General features: G+C 37.5%; 1 protein-coding gene across 1 annotated transcript in view; it reads right to left on the reverse strand.

The window, feature by feature from the left end:
* nudcd1 (NudC domain containing 1) overlaps positions 1–16,184 on the reverse strand; it is a 46,127-nt gene that overhangs the window by 17,449 nt on the left and 12,494 nt on the right. Inside the window, exons 6-7 of the mRNA XM_042506864.1 lie at positions 9,590–9,797; positions 1,822–1,966 (exon numbers count right to left, since the gene is read on the reverse strand). Of these exons, the coding sequence (XP_042362798.1) occupies positions 1,822–1,966; positions 9,590–9,797 (353 nt within the window). The remainder of the gene's footprint in view (positions 1–1,821; positions 1,967–9,589; positions 9,798–16,184) is intronic.

Below are 16,184 nucleotides of genomic sequence, written 5' to 3' on the forward strand. Positions count from 1 at the left end.
ATGATACTAATGAAAGATGAGGGCGAGAGAGGATGTGGCTAAAATTGCTGTCGAAAATGAAGCTGAGGGTGACTCTGGTGACCAGAGCGTGATAATGTGAGCGAGACGTCGGAGGGAGGACGGCTCAGAGCAGCTGAAGAGGGAGAGGACAGAGAAGAGAGACCGCGGAGGAGCGAGCGAGGCTAAAAGCTTCAATAAGGAACGTTTGTGAGGTCATGAGAAACCCTCCTGAGAAAACAAACTCCAGCCAAAGCCCAGCTTCATGAAAGTTTTATGTTTGAGTAATATTTTCAGACACATACTGCTGATTGATTTAACACTGTGATTTAACCACACATTTATCAATAGGTCTGGGCGCTATGACGATATGTACTGAGAAAATTAACTGTCAAATATTTGCCATACTGTTTACATCAAAACATCTACTACTGCAATATTTCTGGGTGTATTAATCCATTACAGATGCAGTTTAAAATCATTAAGCAGGACTGTTTTATGGTATTACTGGGGTTACAAGATTGTCATTTAAAAAAAATTGTATCTTATTCAGTCACTAGATAAGGAAAACGACAGAAGCCCAAAATGTCCGTACTTCCAGTTATCTTTAATTGCTCTGTATAATTAAAAGTAGATCAAAACTTTGTGCCGGTTGCTCATGGAAAACAAGAAAAACAGGATGCAGGCACCCGAAAATACCAGTGATGCATGTTAATGATTTATTCATTTCTTCTCGTGGACCAATAAGATACCGATAACTGATCATTTCTTTTTGTTTGTTTTTCAATACCTGAGGGTAAGAAAGGCTGAGATGTGGTGAGTACAGAGGAATTTAAGCTGGAAAATCACCTTTTTGTAAAAGAACGTCATTTTCAAGAGCAAAATCAACTTCATTTTTATATTTTTGGGGTTTTTTTTCCCTCTTATCTTCTTATGACAACTTGAATTGTACAAAGATAATGCAGAAAATAATATTCTGTTTGAGTTATAGTGGAACTTCAGCGGAGAAAGAGGGCGGAGCAGACATTCAGGGACACCGGCGGAGAATGAGAGCGGAGCGGACAATGGGAGACACCGGCGGAGACACCAACAGAGACACCGCCGGACAATAAGAGCGGAGCAGACACTAGTGGAGACACCGCCGCAAAATGAGAGTGGAGCGGACATTCAGAGACACCGGTGGTAAAAAAAGAGCAGAGCGGACACCATTGGAGTCACTGGCGGAGAATGAGAGTGGAGTGTGTGTAGTACTGGCGGAGCAAAAGCATGAGCAAACAGGCAAAATCAAAGCAATTTATGCTTATTATTAGCGGTTCTATTTATTGGCCAAAAATTGTATCATAGGAATTATCAGTATGTCCCATTATTGGGCCGATAATTATCGTCCCCATATAGTTATCGTCCCAATATCATCGTGCATCCCGGGAAAATACAGAAATGAGGAAGGAAATATTAAAAAAGGCTTTCCTGTGGAGGCAAAATAATTGAAAGAGCAAACACTTAGATCACTGCAGGTCGTTGTCATGGCTTTAAAAGCTTATCTTTGACGTCTTTATCTTGAGATTACAAGTTAATTATTTTGTTATCTCGAGAAAACGAGCTCAATGCTCACAAGATGAAAAGGCCTTATGACTTTATTAGCATTACTCTGTGCCTCTGGAGGACACCACATCACTCCTTCATTACCATCTGGTGTGATCAGTTATATCAATAATGGGTAAGTTTTGGGCATTTTGATGAATGGGAGGCAGCTTGAACTGCATATTTGTTTTAATAAGGGCACAGATAAATAACTTTCAGTACTGGAGTTATCAGTGAACCTACCAAGTCTTCAGAGGTGAGATAAGTCAGTCTCTCGTGGATGAGGGCGGCCTGCTCGTCGCTCATCACGTACTCCCCTCTCTTGTCCCCCATCACCAGCTCCGACCACATCGGCCCCTCATCACGTTTCTGCAGGGTCACCTCCAGGCTGAGGACACATTCATAAGAGCACAAATACAAATAAAAACACATTTCTTTTCAGTTTAAGTGCTGATCTTCAATGAGTCACATAAATGATGAGGCTTAAGTGCGTAGTCATGCTGAGTCACAAAGCTCTCTGACAGATGCCAAAATCCCCAAACTCCAGTTTAACACTTGTCTGAAAGTGTGATTTTTATGAATTACAGAGCAAACGGCGGACTCAGAATGAGAATGATGCAATCAGCCTGAAAACATCCAATCAGGAGCAGCCTGGAGGGCTAAAATGAGCTTTGATGAGAAAGGTCAGAGGAGAGCTTGACGGACTGTGGCCGACCTGATTTTGACACAAATTCTGTTCCTCAGTAACAAGTGAGCGGTGTTTGAAGTTCAGCAGCTGAATAAATTAAAGAATAATGTCATTTAAATCACAATATTACAAGCAGCAATAGTTTCATCCAAGCTTTTGTACTGACATTTTTGAACTAAAGATGTTTTACAAAATAACAGCATCATTACCTGACATCTCGCAGCCTTAAAAACGTTTTACATCAAGCAGAGATTTTTGTTTGAAAACTTATCGAAAGCTGAACAATAGAAAGATTAGACCAAAACTATCGAGCAAAATACCCCGAAGTTGATAGTTCCAGGTTCTCTAATCTGAGCAATGAAAGTGAATATTTTGGGGGTTTGGACTGTTGTTCAAACATTTAATGTTACTCAAGTTACTCAATAAAACATATTGCATATTTTTTTAAGTACCAAAATGTAACCATATAATATCACTGCAATTGTGATATATGAGGCATCTGGTGAAAAATTTATTTTTTTCCATATTGCCCAGCCCTAGATTAAACAATTAATTGAGAAATAAATCTGCAAATATGTATACCTAGGATTAATGTGGTTTTCTTTGCAAATTTTTTTTATATGTTTACAATAACATTATTAGCACCAGGAGTTCATTTTTTTTTGTTGCCATATTGTGAAAATCAAATAAATGCAACCATGAATCACTGTCTCTACACATGGCTTATTTTGAAAATTTGCCATTAGTTACAGTCATTACTGACAATAAATGCCAACACAAACATTTCAGATGATATGCTACTAATAGGCTGCAGTCTTGGACTCTGCATAATGCTTTTAAGTCTTTCTACACAGGAAATCTAAACACTGGATGCTGTTTCATGATGAATTATATACAAGGACAGCCGAGCCGATTCATTAACTATCAGTGTTTCACTAAATTATGACAATGAAGATCAGCCTTTATGGATTCAAGGGAATATGAATACATTAGAATAAAAACAGAACATTTCCTTTTTCCCCTTGTTATACATATGTTTGTATGTGTACATTTAGCCTAGAGCAATTTCATCTTACATTTTCCCTGTCAGCCCAATTCAGTCATAGGGCACCATTTGCAATTTTCCATTAGGGAAGGACAGCATAATAAACTACTGTATGTTGGTGCTTTATCATGTTTCTGGTACAGAATGTATCATGTACTCTTCGATGCATTGTGCTCTACTGAATAGGGATGAACAGTGAAAGGAGAGCATGTTTCAAAAGCATCACCGTCTGCAGCACCACATGTGCAAAGTATTACAAGTACATGCTCTGAATTTTCTACATTTGTTGGTGACAAAAATCAGAACAGAAAAAAGTAATTAATCACTTAAGTTCAGCAAAGTTAAATGTATAATTTATCCTGATAATCATTATATAAACTTACCAAATGAGGAGACATTACTATATGTTCTCCTTGCCTTATGTTTTGTCTTTGACACTATTATAATATAGCTTTATGCTAAAGAAACACTCCAACCAATTGACCAGCTGACCACAGATCCAATTAACTTTCATTAACAACATCCACAGGTATGTGAAGCTGTAAACTGTTAAAATTTAAAGATGTTTTGTCACCCTTTGTCGGCTGTTGAGCCAGAAACACTGCAGCTTTTAGCAGCATAATACACAAAAAATGTCTCGTAAGAAACTGAACGAGAAGGTGTTTTCGACAAACTTTTTAAACCTTATTTTTTCATTATTCTTTTTGTACTCTGGCAATTAAACGACAGACAAAAAAGTTTCATTTTGGTCATTATGGAATCATAGCTAATTAGTCATTTTATCCAATAATAGCTGTGGTTAGAAAGCTGAAAATCTAACCTTTGCTACCTAAATGTTTCCTCCATTGTTCTCTTAGTGTGATAAGAGTGAGGCAAGATTAAAGATTCAATAAAGAGATTTGTTGGTGTCAGAATTAGCAATGATAACAACATAATTAACAATGAATTAATGGGTTGTTAAGAATTTAATCGAGCATGTGAAATTTCATTGATTAATTGATAGGCTATGCAGTGCTGTCAAATTATATTCAATATGTTGCTGTTACCATTGATTGAGGAAAAAAACATTTGGTATTGTGTAAATAAGTCCTTATGTTTTTTTGTAAAATAATTAATCGATCATTAATTATACAATTTTAATTCTACCAACAAAAACATTAATTCTTTCTGATACTGAAAACATTTTTAAGCATAAAAATAGTCAACTGACTACCTACATGTTTTGTACACGTTGCAGCTTCAATCTAAGAATGTGACCATGGGCCTTCAGAAGCAAATATCACTCACTCTATTGTGCTGCTGGATGTTATGAAACAGCTCTATATTTGGGAAACAATGACAAGATATGACGGAGACACAAAGGGCAGCTTCTTAATTCAGTTTCCGGACAGAGGAAAGCGGGATGGTGCTCATCTGTCTGTCTCTGAAGAGCATAACCCATTGGTATGGAAAAACACGCTCAGTGCAAACAATAAGAGTGTTGTTTTCTACGGTATTTACATTGTAAAGGACGTCCAGATGCAGTCTACATGCATGCACACAGAGACAAACAAACATGCTTCTCTAAGCTAGATTTCCATCTAGGAAACACATCAAACCATCTATTTTACATTTTGTTTGGCTGCCATAATGTTCTTTATGTTTGTAAGAAAAACCAGTAAGCATGAAGATGTGATTTTCTGAGATATTCACGGCTTAAAAAGGGGCATCTAGATGCGCACAGCACCCAAAAAGCAGGCAAAGAGACAGGGTCACTGCATGGACTTATCACCCACAAAGCACCAAATGTCACTGAGATTGAGATGAAGCAGGGATAAGCTTAAAAACACAAAATAAAAAGTCACCAAAACTTGCAGGAAAATTTTTAGATGTTTCTTTCTGCACACAAGTCACAGACATAGGCATGCTCTCTCTCCCACGCACACACACACACACACACACACACACACACACACACACACACACACACACAGAACATCTGAACTTATCAAGGATTATCAAAGAACTAACAAACAGGCTATGTAACATGTTTTTTTTTTTCGCTGAATGGAGCATCGAAGGACTCGTATTGAAGAAACAGGAAGCAGACAGGGAGAGCAAATACAGACACGGATGAAAGGTCTTTAAGTGGAGGATATGACTCAACTCACATTGACTACTGGATTAATAGACTCCGTGTTTGTGAAAAAGTATTCAATCCTCCGTCTCTTAGCCTTTTTTCAGGCTTCATTGTTTTGCAAAATTGAATCACAGTGGACGTAATTACAAAAAGAGGGAAAAAGAGCTGTTCCATTGTTTCCCAACTAGGACAACATGAATCCACCTGTCGCACTAACTTCCAGTGCAGCAGTAAACTGCTGTTTATTAAGGCAACGTTTAGACGAGAACTGCCCTACTAAAAACAGAAAAGTCTTTATCTAACATTTTTTAAAAAAATCTGCATTCATATGATAACATTGTAAAAATAATCCTCGTGTACGATGAAAATGCTGTAGTATGCATGTCAGACCAGCAGCTGGTGGTGTATCTTTGTAATGACACATTACAGAGGATCACCACATGCCTGGGCATAAAGGCGTTCTTCTACAGAGCGGTGAGTATAAACAAACAAGAAGACGGTGGCGAAATTTGCTGGAGAAGCGTTAATGAACTCAGCAAAGTCAGCAGCACAAACACGGCTCAGTAGTCTGCCATTGTTGTTACTGTTGTCCTACTACTCGCGTATGGCTGTTTGTCTGAAACGTAATGCGCAAATTGCGGCCATGACGCCACTGTTTTCACAGGATCTGTGCAGTGTCACTTTACAAGGCGACAAAAAAATTACACTCTGGAATCCATTTTCAAAATTTTGCATTTTCAGGCCCCAAAACGTGGTTGTCATGTGAACGAAAGGCAAAACCACAATAGGTTTAACATTCCTTGCAAAAACCTCAGTGAAGAGTATTGACACTTAAAGATTTAGCTGAGTTACAGGAACTGTTAGTTATGTATAGGGCAAAAAGCAGAGTATTACCAGAAAATCTGCAATAGTTGTTTTTTTTCATACCAGAGGAAGAATATTTCATTTAAGCACCAGTGGATACAGACTACATTAAAGCAGATGTGTATTTCAGTGGTTGGCGTCAAATGGGATTCTCGACCGACTGGTTTTAAGGGTTGTGTAAATATTTTTTAGTTTAAGAAAATGTATAAAGACAGAATAATTAAACTATATCAAGTTGTCTGTTCCCTTTTTGAAGGTCACTTAATGTGTATGGCTCCTGTTTCTTCATTTTTTTTAAGGAAGTTACTATAAGTATTGTTTGTTAAGGAACTTTGATTTCTTTTGTTTATGTCTTTCTGACAAAGGAATTTTTTTTTCCTCCCTGCTCCTTTTTGGTCATGAAATGTGCATTACAGTAGTTTCGATTGTGAATATGATTATTGTCTTTTAACATGATCTGAGAAAGGAACAAATAAAAATTAAAATGAAGGAAATAATGCCAGCACAGCAAAAGTGAGTCACCCAGAGACTGAATAAAATAATGACTGTAGCCACCGTGGCATTTTGTGGATTTTGTGGATAGTTAATGTATTACCTACACTGTCGCTGTGATCGTGACTTGTCAACGGACAGCACTCGTGTGTCAGTCAAAACAGCCACACCCTTAACAATGCATAACCCTTAATAATGCAACTGTCACCCCTGGACAGTTGTCCTGAACAGGGAAATTAGCTATAAAGACCAAACTGTTTCTCATACTGATCTGTAAACATGTCTATTTTTGCTGTAAAGTTGGGCATTTTAACATGGGAGTCTCTGGGGATTGAGACTGTTTTGGCCAAACTCAAGTTGACATTAGAGGAACTGCAGTTTTTGGCACTCCAATGACAGATCCACCACTTCATCTGCTGGTCAGAAGACACCACTCTTGACCTCCACGCAACAGCAAAGAAATGCGTCATCCAAGAGGCTCCAACAATCGCCCTGCCACTGCAGAGGTTTTTAAACCTCAGTGACAACTTCCTGGGGACTGGACAGCATTTTGCCCAAAAGGAAACCTCTGACCGGTCCTCTGTGAGGAAATACGGTGAGACGTTTTTGCTTCAAGTCCTGAACTGACCTTGTCTCTTTTGCTTAGACAGCCCATCCACAAAATAATGCTTGTTTGTATTCTTGTTTTTGAACTGCATGGTGAAATAATACAAGCAGCAGAGACAGAGGGATGCAGCTTGGCTCAAGTGAGGACATGAACAAAAACAGAGGTTAAAATGTAAGTGGCCCACCGCCCTCTTTGGATGAGGCCCATTAAGAAGTCTCTGAAAGTTCTCCCTTTTCTGATCAACTATCTCCAGTCAAGGTCAGCTGATCTCTTCTCCTAAAAAAAGCCTGAGTGGGACACTAAATTTTCGATTTGCCTGAAAATGTCACCTGGAGCCTGGTTTTTCCCCGTCTCCCTGCCCCAAGGCGAGTAGACCCCTTCCCAATGTGGCTGATTTAACATATAAGGTTTTCTGAATTGCTCTGGGTCTGGCTCATTACCTGGGACCAATTTGCCTTTAGAGACCCTGCAGGGACACTGTGACCAGGGTCACAGGGACACACTAGAAAAGTGGCAATTTACAGAGGGGCTCCGTTACGCAGGCACACAGCCTGTGATTCAGTGTTAAGAGAAAAAACAGAAAGAAATCATGAAAATATGAAGCCCTACAAGCAGCTGAATACTTTTTCTGTGCAATGAAGAAAGCAACCCTACAACCTGATTTAGCAGGACCGAAGAAAACTACGTCATTGCTGAGCTCCTCAAAAAGATTAAAAACTGTAAATATTTAAACACGTCTGAAACATCGGGCCTCATGCAACAACATCATCTTAAATATCTCTCTCGTTTTCTGGTGACAGAAAATACAAGAGAAGTCAACTCCAGATGCACCAAATGTTCTTAACCATGCAATCTGCTCTGACCAGGTCTGCTCAATGACGGATCCCACGTGATCATAAGTCACCTATTAGCACAGGTAACGCCTCCGCAACAATATGTAAGAGTAGCTTTTGTGGCACGTGCAAAGCACAAAACTGGAGAGATAACACCAAAAAAGGTTGAAAGATAAACGTCTGCATTAGTGAAAATGACGTAGGCCTACTATTTAATAAACTTAAAGTAAATGTGATTTCAGGGAAATGTATTTATTTAATAATCAAAATAATTAAAATAATTAAAAGAAAAAGCAGCAAGTCCTCATACATACCGTATATAGGAGAAGCTGCAACCATGAAATGTTATTTTGCATGAAAAATGACTAATACAATTATAAAATAGTTTCTAATCAATCTATTGATTGTTTAAGTTGTACTTGTATATTTTCATGTAGTTTGTGCGCAAAAACTTTGACATGTAAAGTGGTTTTCCAATAATAGTAGTGGAGTAAAAAGTACAATATTTCTCTTTGTAGTGGGGTAGAAGTGGAAAGTGGCAAGAGATTAAAATACTCAATTAATGTAAAAGTACCTTAAATTCTAACTTAAATACAGGACTTAAGTAAATGTTAAGTCAATGGTCATTGAAGGGACTAACAGTAACTGAAATTGCAGTAATTGGGATCAATGCACCAAGTATACTATATTTCTTTAGCCCTGAAATGTAATAATCCAATTACTCTAAAACATTATCTAGATTTGATTAAATTATATTCATGCATTTTTTTAAAATGTTCCTCAAATGTAGAAGTTATTTTTCATTGCACTGAGCAACAATTTGAGTCCTCTGAAAGTTTTTCTTTTATCTTGAAAAGAGTTCTCTAACCTAAGAAAACTTCTAACAGAAAAGCAAAAATAAGAAAATAGCGATGAATCCCAAAATTCAGAGGGTACCTACAAACTGAGAACAAATCATGGCTACGAGCATAAATAAGAGAAAATTTGTTCGTATATTGTTTCTTGCATATATGGCCTATTATGGCGATGAGTGAAACTATTCTGACTAAATATATTTATATATATCTCAGGACTCCTAAATCCCTGGGATGGTGAATAAAAACTGCACATACTAAATATTCAGTACATAGGGGGCTGGCTACATACAGTTTATGAGATTTATGGCTTTGATATGAAGTTGTACCGACACAGAGGAGAATAAACAAGACAGGAGATGGAAACAGTTCCCTGGAGTTGATGGTTTGTGGTTCCCTGTTCAGCTCATTCAAAGGCAATACTGCTGTAAAGTACCATTAGGTTTCCGGTGTCGCAGCTGTTTCTGCTCCTGAAAACACTAAAATCTAAGAACAACATTTTTGCACACCTTTTGTCATTTTTGATGATCCAGGCGCTGGCCTCGGGGTCTACAGATGCGTACAGCTGGCCCTCTAGTAAAGGAGGGAAGCCCTGAACTCCGATCCTGACGTTGTCTGCCGTCAGCCTGAACTGCACCTCCTCTTTGGTTACGCCCTCGGGCATGCGCACACACACCGTGATGTCCTCCGCTGTCTGCTGCCAGAAGTAAATGGGATCTGAATTCAAATAGGAGAGAAATGTATGGTGCTAAAGTTAATGACAATCCTGTGCCAGCTGTTACAGAGTCATACATAAAACATCTAATACAGTGCAGGAGTTGAAGGGAATTGCTGTTGAATATTCAGCGACACTGCAGATGGGAGACTATTAAAATAAGGGGGACGACGAGGACCGAGCTCACAGTGAAGCTCTTGAGCCAATTCTCCTGCACAATTTGACATTTGAACCTTTAAGTGTTGTGCACAAATATCCAAACTTTCTTCAAATTTTGTTGAGCTGCTTGTAGTAATTTATATGCAATCGTTCTTTTATTGATGTATTTTCAGAACGAGGTTCACCGCTAATGGTCTGAATCTGCAGAGACTCTAGAAGAGGGATTATATTAAATCACTATAAATATAAGTGACAATCTAAGGTCTTGGTTCTGCATACTGAATATTAACTAGATGACTTTCACAAAATGAATAAAATTCACTCTCTAAATGGACTTGAGAGTATTGTTTAGAGTATTTAAACACTTTAAAAAGGGTATTTAATCAAAAGAAAACATAAATTGAACTAACAATACAGTTTTAGTGGGATAGGGATCCTAGAGACGACATTTAACAACAGTGGGGTTTTCTTTCTGATAAAATTTTTATCTAGTTTTGTGCTTAGCATAGTAATAAATCATTTATACAAAGCTGCATCTGATAAATATGTGCCATATTTGTGTTTTACAAATTTTGTGGGTATTGATACTCCAGAACTAATAATGATAATAACACAATTAAGTAAATTTAAAAAAATAAATTTTAAAAAACCCACAGAAATAAGTAGAACAAAAAGATGAATGATTACAAGAAAAAACCTGGTTAATTTTTTCTTCAACAAAGAGGTAGTCTTCTGGCATTAGAGCCTGAAAACTTGGTTTTAAATCTAAAGGTCCAGTGTGTAGGATTTAAGGGAATATTGTAGCAAATATGGAATATAATATAATAAGTGTGTTTTCCTTAGTGTCATAGAGTATTCGTGTTTTCTTTACCTTAAAATGAGTCATTTATATCTATATATGGGACCAGCTCCTTGTCTACTGAGTCGAATTATATTTAATATTTAATATGATTTAATATAAAAAAAAACGACCACGTCTGTGTGTGTTCATCTCAACCTCTAACTAAACTAAGAGACTCACCAGAGACTCTGGTTCTTTCTCTTATTTCCCTCCAGTCTCTAACCTATCCTCTTATTTTTCAACTAACTTTGTGAGCACAAAACACAATAACTGTAGTCAGATTGTCTGCAGAGAACCACATAACATTCACAAACCAGTGAGAAGAGCACAGCCAAAAACATAAATACAGACAATCTCCCCTGTGAAATAACCAAAATTGTCTGGCTCGAATAACCGTGTTTATGTAGGACCCTATCTCACGTAGTAAAAAAACTAATTAAAAAATAAATGGTTTCAGGGCTTTTAAAAGCTTAATATTTACCGCATATGCAAACCACAAACACCTCACTGCTGCTATTGACCCTCTGGTGAAAAACCTTCAAAACCCTGTTAACAGATTTCAATTAAATTTTATACGATGTGAGGCCATCAGCCAAGCAATATGTTTGCTGCTTTTGGTGTGGATCCAAGCTAGGTGCTAATTCAAGGTGTTTTTGTTTTTTTAAGAATTTTTAAAAACTGCTATAGCAATAAGGATTTTTCTCATGGGCTGCTGCTCTGACTTGAATTTCAAAACACCATTTAATACATCCCATGCACTCAGCTAAAACAAAAAACAAATGGGTGGTTAAGTGTATCACATTGATCATCTCGTTACAATACGATGTTCTGCTGGGAAACCTTTGGTCCTGGATGTCATATAGATGCCTCCGGACATGCAGCACCCACCCAGACACTTTTACAGACAAAGGCTGTGTTTATAAACCCAATCTGACGCTCAACACTAAAATGAGAGCAATGTTTGTCGCAATATCATCTTTTAAAGTTAAGTTGAAGACAATCCGTTTAAGCTGCACGTTCCAGTAGTCTGATTCTACTGTTTTATTTCATTGTTTTTAACTCTGGTGTGTTTTTACTTTTAATGGTTTATTGGTTTATCTATTATTTGTTGGTTTTTTTTGTTTGTGTTGTGCATCCTTTTGGGGTCTTTTTATTTATTTTATTCATTTTAACTCATATGTTATCCTCTTTAAGTATTAATATTTTATTTAATTTTAATACATTTTCATCAATTCAGACTCACATCTTTGATTCTCTTAGTGGTTCATTCATCATATTAATTAATATTTTATGACTTTTTGTTTCGTTTTTATTTTCAGTTGACCTACCAGGTGATGCCAGTGCCCCCTCCCTCATTCCTGAGCCGTTTTACAGTATGATGCAGGAGGCTGCTGCCATCAGAGAGTGACGTTGTCATGAGAGGGGGGTCTGCAACGGTATTTGGGTGGGTGGAGCACTTCAAGAGGTGTCCACATGAATGCCAGGACCCGAGGTTTCCCGGCAGAGCATTGCATTGTAACGAGATGATCAATGTTATTCACTGGTTTTAATGCTTTGGCTGATTGGTGTAGATGTGTTTCAGTGCTCTCCCGGTTACGATTTAAAACGTTATTTTTCAAAACTTTATCATTCATTCAAACAGTTTTGTGCAGAACTGAGGAATGTGTGTTCTCTCTATGTGCTCTCTAGTTCTGAAAGTAATAGCATTAAAGCATAAACTACAGTGTAATAAATTCCAGTTATAAGTGTTAACAACACTGAATTATTTCAGGCATTGAACTGTCTGAACATCAACTTCTTCTTTCACAGACCCTTTCTCACAATCTTGACAGCTGCATTTCCGCTTCATCTTAACAAGGAACAAATCTGTTCTCAACATTGCCCACATTGTTAAAAAGCCAATTTTCTGTTGCCTCTGACTCACTCAGCACCTCCACTGTCCTGTTAGCATTATGTGATCCGCAATCAAATCATTTTTTTTAGCAGAGAATGACAACAACCATACCATGTGCTGCACTACAATGAAACACAAAATAACTCGTCACAGGGGAAGATGCCTTCGAAATATTGCTAGGGGTGGCAAGAACAGATGTAAACCCAGAATGGAGCTGAAGTCAACGGGCCGTGTTTGTTAAACGCCTTGTTGGGAAATATATGAGCAGCAGGCCTCGTGTCCTTCTCTAACTTCTCTCCACAGATGCTCGATAAAATGACTTCGGCTGCCAAGTACGTAATCAGAAATGAAGCAAACAATCCCATCTCAAATCTGATTGCAAACTACTTTGCAGCCTTGTGCTTGAATCACAATTTCAACAGCGAGTCAGAGGTTGTTGACTGATAAATATTTCTAAAAATAAAAGTCCCTCTGAATCCGTCTTTCACCGACAAAATCCTTTTCATCCATTGCTGATCTGAAGGCAGATTCATACATTATTTTCTTTCAGGCTGCAGTTTTGCCTCAGGTGAAAGGTTCCCTCCTTCATGTAATGGAGCTGCCAGGCTTTTACGAAGGAGAAATACAGTGACCCCAACACTAAGCAGTCCACCTCATTTACCCAGCTGGGAAACACAACAAGAATCCAAACTTAACTCAAAAATGGGGGCTTTAAAGTTTAAGATTCACATCCTTAAACTACTAAAAAGGAGATATCAGTTTGGCCACTTGGTCAAATTAAATAGTTAAATACTAATTATTATCATCAGTGGTGGAGTGTAACAAAATCCTTTGAGTACTTTGAGTATTTCCTATTGAACTCCTCTACCTCTTAGATGGAAATATTATCATTTTCACTACATGATACAGCTGAAGTTAATAGTTACTTTACAGATTATAGATTTAAGCGTTTTCCAGCTATTTTTGCTGGTGATCTCCAATAATATCAGTCTGTAGTTGAGACCTCTTGTCATGTTTTAAATGTCTCGTTTGCAGTTCCACCAAAGAATGATTTCTCTGTTTAATTCCTAAAATTGTTTCACTTGAAAGACTACTTCTATCAATCACCCGCAGGCAGTAAAAACAACTTTTTCTTTACATATTCAACACAAGACACGGTGAGTAAACAACATACAAATGGTCATTTTGAAGGCTTAATTGACCTTTAAATAACTTTTTGAGGTTCAAAGAAATAAAATTATCCTTTTTTTGTTTGTGGCAGCAGTAGGGCTGTAACATAAGCTAGCTCAGTGACGCTAGGTGAACTACCAGAAGATGCATGTTTCCTTCTGTGCAGTAATATTGTTACGGCTTGCGTATTTCAGTAATTTGAACATAGTTCCTACATGTAACTGCTCACATTAAGGTCTGCTGATTATCTTGAATAACCGGGTAATGATTTCTGGAAAGAGACATTGCTTTTGAGTTTTTCAAATGTATTTTTTGGTGCTTTAAGCACCGCAAACCGAGTGCCATCTATTTCTATCATACTGGAGAGAAGACAGACATCTCTAGTTCTTATTTCCAACACTCTGCAACTCACACCAAATCAATTTAGATTAATACATAGTGCTGCAGATAAGAGAAAACGTATGTGTTTTTGAAAATTGAAAGACAAATGTTTTTTGATTCTCATCATTAATACAGATTATGGACCCTAAAATAGCATAATGACATTATGGCATCTTCAAATCCCACCTCAAAATTCACCTTTTTAGACTTGCTTATTCTGTGTAACCATTGTTGTTGAACTTTTATGTATTTTTAGCTTTTTTATGTATATGGTTCTACTTTGTTTCTGTTTTATTGTTGTTGTTCCTGTAAGGTGACCATGAGTGTCCTGAAAGGTACCCAAAAACAAAATGTATTATTCATTATTCATTATTATTATGTTCCTCTTTAAAGCAAAATAGATGAAATATACTCTGCTATAAATTAAACAAAATTAGAGATGTTTGGATCCACGCTGGCATAAAAATATGACTTAAAAAGAAACAATAAAAGAAAGATGGAGGATATTTAGAAAAGACTGAAGGGAAAAAATACCAGTATAAATTAGATAATAATCACCTGATTCATACACAGACAACTCTGTGCCAGCTTCCTCATATACGACACTCCTAAAGAGAGAACTCAGTGCCAGAACTGTCAAACACAACACTCACTCTGTGATTACTGGCAAAGCCTGAGCACTGAAAAATAGTCCAATTATGATGCTCCAAACCAACAGACCTGCTCCATATCTGGCAGAAATGTGAGGATCTGAGACACGTTCATTATCACCTTTTGTTGTCGACTGAATCAACAAAGAAACTAATGAGAAGGAGGGAGAGGAGAGCTGCCAGATCTTTCTTTTTATCTCCTTACCCCTCCACTGTTCATCATTTTAACTTCTCTGCTGACCAAAGTGCTGAACACACACATATAATGCCATCCTAACACTGCAACCACCCACTTATATCAATGATCCATAGTCACACCTGAGCACTTCTGACATTTATTCGTTTGTAAGTGGTGTTTTTGGTGTCCTGTGATGATCTAAATCATATTATTTCAGAGACTTTTCCATTTGGCGGCTTTCTCTACTTACAGTATATGCTCTTTATGCATATCTGCACCTCTTCCCCATCGGCGCACCACTAAATCACCTCCATTTCTCCTCCCCCCTCTGCCTTCTCCTCTCTCATCCTCACTTGCAAGGCTCTTTGAAGATGCCTCCTCTCTTGACATCTCATCCACTTCTTCCACTCAGAAAGGAGAAAGGCAGAGCGCTGATAAAAGGATTGGCTAAAAAGCTGCCATTACTCTGCGTCTGCACCATCCAAACACACACACTGCCCCATCTCAGTCAGCCAAGGTTCTTTTTTTTATTTTTTATTTTTGAAAGAGACGGTGGTTGTTTATCTACTTATTTAGAGTTTGTGAGTACAACCAAGTGCAGGAAACAGGGAATGAAATAAAAACGAGTTGGAAATGAATATTTGGTTCATTTCCGACACAAGATGTGTGACTTTGAGAAAATCACCCCAATAATATGGTCATAGAGAGTGTTTGAAATACAAAAGTAAAGCAAAGTTATGAATCTAACTTTGAAACACATCATCATTATTGCTGAATGAATATGTCAAATTAAGTCAGTTTTATTTATAAAGACCATTATCACAAATCACAATCCAGGATGGACAAAATTAAAGGAGTAGTTCAAAATTTTAGGTTAAACTAACTCATTTGTATTTTTGTGGAGAGTTTGATAAGACTGTCATGTCTATATATTAACTGTTAGCTACAGACAAGAAGCAGTTAGCTAAGCTTTGCATAATGACGGAAACAGAAGGAAACGGCTAGCCGTTCTCTGTCAAAAGGTACCAAAATCCACCTGCCAGCACCTCGAAAGCTCAGTTAATAATATGTTATCTCTTGTCCAACTGGTGGGAGGGATGTCTGGATTGATTGGCT

This window comes from Plectropomus leopardus, chromosome 18, assembly GCF_008729295.1.
Source record: "Plectropomus leopardus isolate mb chromosome 18, YSFRI_Pleo_2.0, whole genome shotgun sequence".
Lineage (NCBI taxonomy): Eukaryota > Metazoa > Chordata > Actinopteri > Perciformes > Serranidae > Plectropomus > Plectropomus leopardus.